General features: G+C 43.1%; 1 protein-coding gene across 2 annotated transcripts; it reads right to left on the bottom strand.

Annotated features, from left to right (window-relative positions):
- Positions 1-4,030: 4,030 nt before the first annotated feature.
- Positions 4,031-7,693, bottom strand: LOC126990626 (neogenin-like). Of its 2 annotated transcripts, none has more exons than XM_050849309.1 (5): positions 7,383-7,693; positions 6,904-7,009; positions 6,456-6,614; positions 5,068-5,273; positions 4,031-4,297 (listed from the first exon to the last, which is right to left on the bottom strand). In XM_050849309.1, the coding sequence occupies exons 4-5, from the start codon at positions 5,263-5,265 to the stop codon at positions 4,229-4,231; spliced, it is 267 nt and encodes an 88-aa protein (XP_050705266.1). In that variant the 5' UTR covers positions 5,266-5,273; positions 6,456-6,614; positions 6,904-7,009; positions 7,383-7,693; the 3' UTR covers positions 4,031-4,228. The 2 variants fall into 2 exon arrangements, with proteins under 2 accessions (XP_050705266.1, XP_050705265.1); XM_050849308.1 differs by having other exon boundaries at positions 7,437-7,693.
- Positions 7,694-8,815: the final 1,122 nt, after the last annotated feature.

The raw sequence follows: 8,815 nt of genomic DNA, 5'->3' as shown, positions 1-8,815 counted from the left end.
GAAGCCTACCGGCGCAATAGGCCGCGACGTAAAAAAGAGAGAGAGAGAGAGAGAGAGAGAGAGAGAGAGAGAGAGAGAGAAAATCATCACTCAGGCAAACCATTTTATAATATATATCAATGCATTTGTGATCAGTTTATTCATCATCTATTTTGGGGGCTTATATCATAGCAAAAATTAGGCCCGTCACTGCTACACGGTAAAGCCACAAATTTTGCCTGTCACTGGTACACGGTTAAAAAAAAAAAAAAATATATATATATATATATATATATATATATATATATATATATATATATATATATATATATATATATATATATATATATATATATATATATATATATATATATATATATATATATATATATATATATATATATATATATATATATATATATATATATATATATATATATATATATATATATATATATATATATATATATATATATATATTTTTTTTACAGCAAAGGACAGTTCCAGGGCACACAAAAAGCAAACATTAATAAACAAAAAGCCCGCTACTCACTGCTCCTAAAAAGAATCCAAAGAGGTGGCCGAAAGAGAGGTCAATTTCGGGAGGAGAGGTGTCCTGATACCCTCCTCTTGAAAGAGTTCAAGTTGTAGGCAGGAGGAAATACAGATAAAGGATAGGTGTTCTAGAGTTCACCAGCGTGAGGGATGAAAGAGTGAAGATGCTGGTTAACTCTTGCATAAGGGGTTTGGACAGTATAGGGATGAGCATGAGTAGAAAGTCGAGTGCAGCGGGACCGCAGGAAGGGGAGAGGCATGCAATTAGCAAGTTCAGAAGAGCAGTCAGCATGGAAATATCGGTAGAAGATAGAAAGAGGCAACACTGCGTCAGAATTTAAGAGGTAGAAGACTGATAGTAAGAGGAAGGGAGTTGATAAGATGAAGAGCCTTTGCCTCCACTCTCTCAAACAGTACTATGTGTGTGGAGCCCACCCTTATTTGAGATGCATACTCCAAACGAGGGCGGACAAGGCCCTGTATATGGACAGCAACTGTGCAGGGGAGAAGAACTGGCGGAGACGGTACAGAACGCCCAGCCTCGAGGAAGCTGATTTAGTAAGAGATGAGATATGAAGTTTCCAGTTGAGATTTTGAGTTAAGGATAGACCGAGAATGTTTAGTGTTGAGGAAGGTGATAGCTGGGTGTTGTCAAAGAATAGGGGATAGTTGTTTGGAAGATTGTGTCGAGTGGATAGGTGGAGAAACTGTGTTTTGAGGCGTTGAAGGACACCAGGTTCTTCTTGCCCCAATCGGAAATAATAGTAAGGTCTGAGGCTAAGCGTTCTGCAGTCTCCAGCCTTGAGTCGTTAAGTTCCTGAAGGGTGGGTCTTCTATTAAAAGAAGTTGAATAATGCAGAGTGGAATCATCGGCGTAGGAATGGATAGGACAGTTCGTTTTGGAAAGAAGATCATCAATGAACAACAGAAAAAGAGTGGGAGATAGGACAGAACCCTGTGGGACACCACTGTTAATAGATTTAGGGGAAGAACAGTGACCGTCTACCACGGCAGAAATAGAACGGTCAGAAAGGAAACTGGAGATAAAGGTACAGAGAGAAGGATAGAAACCGTAGGAGGGTAGTTTGGAAAGCAAAGATTTGTGCCAGACCCTATCAAAAGCTTTTGATATGTCCAGCGCAATAGCAAAAGTTTCACCGAAACGGCTAAGAGAGGATGACCAAGAGTCAGTTAAGAAGGCTAGGAGATCACCAGTAGAACGCCTCTTGCGGAACCCATACTGGCGATCAGATAGAAGGTCAGAAGTGGAAAGGTGCTTTTGAATCTTACGGTTAAGGATTGATTCAAAAGCTTTAGATAGACAAGAAAGTAAAGCAATAGGACGGTAGTTTGAGGGATTGGAGCGGTCACCCTTCTTAGGTACAGGCTGTATGAAGGCATACTTCCAGCAAGAAGGAAAAGTAGATGTTGACAGGCAGAGGCGAAAGAGTTTGACCAGGCAGGGTGACAGCACGGAGGCACATTTTTAAGGACAATAGGAGGCACTCCATCAGGTCCATAAGCCTTCTGAGGATTGAGGCCAGAGAGGGCATAGAAAACATCATTTTGAAGAATCTTTATAACAGGCATAAAGGAGTCAGAGGGGGGATGAGTAGGAGGAATATGCCCAGAATCGTCCAGAGTGGAGTTTTTAGAAAAAGTTTGAGAGAAGAGTTCAGCCTTAGAGATAGATGAGACGGCAGTGTTGCCGTCAGGACTGAGGAGTGGAGGGAAAGATGAAGAAGTGAAGTTGGAGGAGATGTTTTGGCTAGATGCCAGAAGTCACGGGAAGAGTTAGAAAGCAAGGTTTTGACATTTCTATTAATGAAAGAATTTTGGTTAGTCGGAGAACAGATTTGGCACGATTTCGGGCAGAAATGTAAAGTTCATAATTAGCATTAGTTTGAAGGCTCTGGTATCTTTTGTGAGCTACCTCTCTATCATTGACAGCACGAGAACAAGAGTGATTAAACCAAGTCTTTTTAGCATGAGGAGTAGAGAAAGAACGAGGAATGTATGCCTCCATTCCAGAGACAATCACCTCTGTGATGCGCTGAGCACACAGAGGGGTCTCTATCCTGGAAGCAATAATCATTCCACGGGAAATCGGAAAAGTACATCCTCAGGTCGTCCCACCGAGCTGAAGCAAAATGCCAGAAGCATCGCCTCTTCGGTGGGTCCAGAGAGTGTACAGGAGCGATAGGACAGGATGCAGAAATAAGATTGTGATCGGAGGAGCCCAACGGAGAGAACAGTTTGACAGAATAAGCAGAAGGGTTTGAGGTAAGGAAGAGGTCTAGAATGTTGGGCCGATCTCCAAGACGGTCGGGAATACGTGTAGGGTGCTGGACCAACTGCTCTAGGTCGTTGAGGATAGCAAAGTTGTAGGCTTGTTCACCAGGATGGTCAGTGAAAGAGGATGAAAGCCAAAGCTGGTGGTGAACATTGAAATCTCCTAGGATGGAGATTTCAGCGAAGGGAGAGTGGGTCAAGATGTGCTCCACTTTAGAATTCAAATAGTCAAAGAATTTTACATAGTTGGTAGAGTTAGGTGAGAGATAAACAGCACAGATGTATTTAGCAATAGAATGACAGTGAAGTCTTAACCAGATGGTGGAAAATTCAGAAGAGTCAAGGTCGTGGGCACGAGAGCAAGTGATGTCGTTGCGCACGTAGGCGCAACATCCAGCTTTGGATTGAAATTTAGGATAGAGATAGTAGGAGGGAACAGAGTAGAGATTGCTGGCAGTAGCCTCAGAAACCTGTGTTTCGGTAAGGAAGAGAAGGTGAGGTTTAGAGGAGAAGAGATGATGTTCCACAGAATGAAAATTAGAGCGAAGACCGCGAATGTTGCAGAAATTGAGAAGAAAGAGGTTCGAGGAGTTATCAAGACACCTCTCGGGTCGGCAGCCAGAAGGGGAGTCCTCCCTGGGGGAATATATATATATATATATATATATATATATATATATATATATATATATATATATATATATATATATATATATATATATATATATATATATATATATCCTGGTGAGTGATTCATAAGTTTCCATAGGTTACTTTAAGTTTAGGCCTGTAAGTCTGAGAAGAATATCTACTTTTATTCTGTTACGGTTTGGTTGCAAACCTTGGTTGCTATTATGATACATTGCCAGCCAAGTTAGTAAAGACTAGAGGTGGCTGATTTTTTACCTAGTAAAAACATGTCAAGTTGGCAACATTAGCGCAGGAGGATATATTAATGTAGGAATCTTTTTTTTATACTTTGAAGAGAATAAATGAATCATTGCACATGAATAGGCTGTTTTACTTTATCATCTTTGGAGCACATCATTTTACCTATGGAATACTTTTACTCAGAAAAAATACAAATAAAATCAATGATTTAATCATCTGATTAAATCATTGCCAACCCTGCTGTGCTGTTTCTAATACCATTATATAAGGTCCATTTTTAAGTATTTGCAAAAGGTCAATGAAAAAATCAAACACTAATAATAGCTCACCCTATGAGTCATAATTTCTCTGTGCCTCATCACAGCAAGGATTCAGCTGTGCAGGATTTCCTTGAGAAGTGTTGCAGGACTGAGTGAATATTTACTGAAAGAAGAACGAAGGCTTCCAGCACTGTGGTCTCACCCTGATGGTCTTCACAGCAAACTCACACACTGTTGATGGCTTGAGGCTGTCAATGAGGCAGGTCACATCCGTGGCGTTGACGTAGCGGCTGGAGGATGAGGACGAGAAGGTGGTGCAGCTGTTGTAATGCAGGAGTCAAAGGTCAGTATTAACAGGGAGTCAGGTACAAGGACGGAGGGAAAACATGAGAAAGGTCACTGGATGAAGGACTGACTGGCTTGTGAAATGAGACATGAATGACAGGAGGATAGGAAGGGTGTGAGGGAGTGCTTGCAGGAAAAAGAGGATGTGTAAGTGAAGGATAAGGATGTATGAGGGAGGATATGAGGTGTATAAGGGACTGTTTGCAGGAAAAAGAGGATGCATGAGTTATGGATAAGGATGTGTGAGGTGGACGTGAGGTGAATAAGGGAGTTTGCTGGGACGAGAGTATGAGTAAGTAATGGATAAGGATATAGAGAGGAAGATATGAGGTGAATGAGGGGCTGTTTGTAGGAGGGAGAAGGATGCAAGTTACGAATAAGGATGTGGAGAGGTGGATATGAGGCGAATAAGGGAGTGTGTGCAGGGAAACAAGAATGTGTAAGTGGTGAATAAGTTCCTTGACGAATGACTAACTTTTCCGCTGCTGTGTTGATGCAAGTGGCAAGTCGTGACACAGTGCACAAAGAACATGAGATAAAACATATATTTTCCAGCTGATGACTGCCCTCCCTGAAGCAGCCCAGCAACACTACCCAAAACTGACCTCTTTTGACCTCCCATTCTTCATGCTTGTGTTTGGAACGGCATCTAGTGGCCTTTTAATTGTTGTTTAATTTCTTTACCTTGAGTTGCCTCCCTTGAAAAAAAAAATAATAATAATAAAAAAATAAATAAAAAAATCACCTGGTTCTGGCTCAGCATGGTGTCCGCCCACTGCAGCACCACGGTGAAGGGCGTCAGCACCACGGCCTTCACCCACACCGCCGGGTCCAGCGTGGGTTCCACCACCTCCTCCTCCTCTGGCTGGGTGTGGACTTGCTGGTACACCGGTTGCCCGTCACCCACGTTGTTGAAGGCTCGCAGGCTTATCACAAACTCCATGTTGGGTTCTGAGGAGACGGAGAACTTGTTATGGACCTAATCGTAACAATACAACAATTTTTTCACGACCCTTAACCCGTCCGCTGCGATTGGCACGGATTTTGCCTTCACTGGTAGCCTGGTAACATAGTCCCAGGTCTTTCTCTCTCTGTCTGTGGTGGATAGTGGAGTGTTTCCCATGTGGTATTGGTGTGCTGGATATCCCCTCCCAAAGTGCAGGACTACACTTTTCTTCACTGAATTGTAGCCACAGACACTTTTTGTTCCATTCCTGTAGCTTGGCGAGGTCTGCTGCTAGGAAATCCGCAGTCAAGGGGTTAAACTGGGCAGAACAGATAACAAATAAGATAGACTAACAGACAACAGGTAGAATAACAGGTAGAAAGACAGATAACAGGCCACGGATAACCAATGAATAACCTGACTAACATTATGACCACCCAGGAAATATATGAGAGTTCAGGGCAGACAGAGGAATGAGCCTGAACGATGATGAGTCTGAAAATGGCAACTCAGAATACCACCTCCTTTCCCTCAATAATTGCTCTCATGGTCCAGGGTCTTCACAATATGGAGAGCTAACTTTATGATGGTGTGTAAATACTTTTCTGTGTGTGTTTGTGTGTGTGTGTGTGTGTGTGTGAAATGTTAACAGACTCAATAAATGTTTAACTATGATCTACTTAGCAAGATCTCTACCTTCACTTTACTTTGCTTAAATGAAAACTTGTTATGGACTCCATCATCATTTTTTTTGGAGGGGTGAATGTAATGTTAACTCCAGACTCAATAAATGGTTAACTATGATATCATTTAACCCATTGACTGTGGATTTCCTACCAGAAGACCTCACCAAGCTATAGAAATGGATCAAAATGTTTCTACTAAAATTCAGTGAAGAAAAATGTAAAGTCCTGCACCTTGGGAGGGGATATCCAGCACACCAATACCACATGGGAAACACTCCACTGTCCACCAGAGAGGCAGAGAAAGGTTACCAGACTAACAGTGAAGGCAAATCCGTGCCAATCGCATTTGACAGGCTAACAAAATCTTTACCTTCTCTTGGCTCAACACAAATGTAGAAGTGGCTAATTCAAAATCCCTGTCTTGTGGAGAATCACACTGCAGGTCTGCATACTACTTGGCCAGAAAATGGAGAATTAGTTACAAACGATCATCTTACACACCCAGCTTATCAATGATGTAACCGTGCTGCTTGCTGTCCACTATCTTGGAGTAGATGTCCGCCACGCCTTGGTCCCAGGCAATGGTGTAGCCGCACAGCAGCACATTGTGCTGTGCGGGGGGCTGCCAACACACCCTGATGTGGTCAGTCAGCGCCACGGCTGTAATGGACCACAAGACACTGCAGATAACACAGTGACTCCACCATCATGATCACTATGTAGGTTTTATCATGGCTTCCAAACATGAATATTTTGTACCACGAAAACAAAATTATACGAATGTATTGTACCTGTAAGTTATCCTAAATTCTATGCACAACACATATATTAGGTTTATACTGTTTGTTGGGAATTAAGAATGTAAGTGATGGATAAGGAGGTAGGAGGTAGGAGGGACAATTTGAAGGGGACAGAGGATGTAAATCACAACACTGAGGGAAACACTCACCCTTCAGACCAACTGGCTTGTCTGGGACCCTGTTTTCATGGAGGTCATTGGTGAAGTCCCCGCCAGGGTGGACTGAGTGTATGGGCAGTGCCGTTGACCGTGAGTGCTGCAAGATGGAAATGGAAAATGAAAATGAGGAGCTGTTAGCATATTCTCGAAATGGAAAAACTCCACTTGCATTAAAATTTACTCTGTTGAAATGAAATGGGAAAAGTATATTTGTCCCCTTGAATGTGCATTTCCAAGCAGAAGACCTCATCAAGCTACAGGAGTGGAACAAAAAGTGGCTGCTACAATTCAATGAAGAAAATGTAGTCCTGCACCTTGGGAGAGGATATCCAGCACACCAATACCACATGGGAAACACTCCACTATCCACCACAGAGACAGAAAAAGACATGAAACTATATATATGATACTAGGCTAACAGTGAAATCCAAACCCGTGCCAACCGCAGCGGACGGGTTAACCCAAACTACCTGCCCCGTCCACGGACCCCCATAGGGCACGGAGGGTAGACGACCGGGGCTTACATGTCAACGCCTACACGCCCCGCCACGGCACCGCTACAAGGCCGGGAGCACGAGGATAACAAGGGGGGCACGTGGATAGCAAGGATAACAAGGGAAGCACGGAGCACAGTGTCCCTTCCTCTCTCCCCGCGCGAGGTAAACAAACACTGAACAGCTGATGGCTGGGATTATTGTACAACGTTGCCAGATTGTCGTACTCAGTTTCTCATGTTTCCCAATTTCCATCCCCAAAACTGTTTCCTGGGTCACAATAACGATATTTATTTGTAGTTATTGTTGAAATGGTTTATCATTCATGTTTCCTGGTGATATTTATGCGGGAGAAGCTGGTAAATGTAATGCTCCGACCGAGTACGACAATCTGGAAGCGATGCTGGGAAACTTGCCTTCATCATCTCGCCCTCGTGCATGTACCGGTTTTCGACGCTTAACCATTGGCAGAACACATCAGGAATCAACGGTTTTAGTGATAACTATATCTGAGTCTCGTTATTGGGCGCCAGAGACAGGTTTTGGGTGGGAGATCGGCAAATATAACAGGCTGACTGTACCGAGCTGGCAACTGCACGCCCGTGTGACTCGCCAGCGATACGAAATTGTCGTACTTGGAACATTGTACTTACCTTATATTATAGTTGTCTATCTATGATGTGTAAATTTATCTCTTATTCATTTGTATTCGTCTAGTTGCTAAACTCGTGTGCTCCAGTTAAACTGTTAATTGACTCTCCTTGCTGACATCATCCCGGTAAATATAAGTGCTGCATTCAGCTGACACTATTTTTCAAGCACCTTCCTCACCACCAAACTGTTCTTGTTTCCTCTAATGACTGACTCACTGACTGACTGATTAACTGACTGACTGACTGGTTGACTAATTGACTGACTGACTGCCTGACCGCATGATATACTGACTGACTATATAGCTGGTTAACTGACTGACTGAATGAATGATGGATTGACTGTCTGACAGACTGACCGATTGCCTGGCAGACAAACTGGTTGACTGACTGACTGAATGAATGATGGATTGACTGTCTGACAGACTGACCGATTGCCTGGCAGACAAACTGGTTGACTGACTGACTGAATGAATGATGGATTGACTGTCTGACAGACTGACCGATTGCCTGACAGACAAACTGGTTGACTGACTGACTGACTGAATGATGGATTGACTGTCTGACAGACTGACCGATTGCCTGACAGACAAACTGGTTGACTGACTGACTGACTGAATGATGGATTGACTGTCTGACAGACTGACCGATTGCCTGACAGACAAACTGGTTGACTGACTGACTGACTGAATGATGGATTGACTGTCCGACAGACTGACCGATTGCCTGGCAGACAAACTGGTTGACTGACTGACTGAA

The sequence above is a fragment of the Eriocheir sinensis genome, unplaced genomic scaffold, assembly GCF_024679095.1.
Source record: "Eriocheir sinensis breed Jianghai 21 unplaced genomic scaffold, ASM2467909v1 Scaffold1819, whole genome shotgun sequence".
NCBI classification, from domain to species: Eukaryota; Metazoa; Arthropoda; class Malacostraca; order Decapoda; family Varunidae; genus Eriocheir; species Eriocheir sinensis.
This window is presented reverse-complemented; position numbering and strand designations above follow the sequence as displayed.

Bases quoted from the DNA above. Each gene is read 5' to 3' on its own strand.
- LOC126990626 (XM_050849309.1), bottom strand. From the start codon at position 5,265: ATGGAGTTTGTGATAAGCCTGCGAGCCTTCAACAACGTGGGTGACGGG. The intron at 4,298-5,067 runs GTGATTTTTTTA...GCATTACAACAG, and splicing joins CCATGCTGAGCCAGAACCAG to CTGCACCACCTTCTCGTCCT.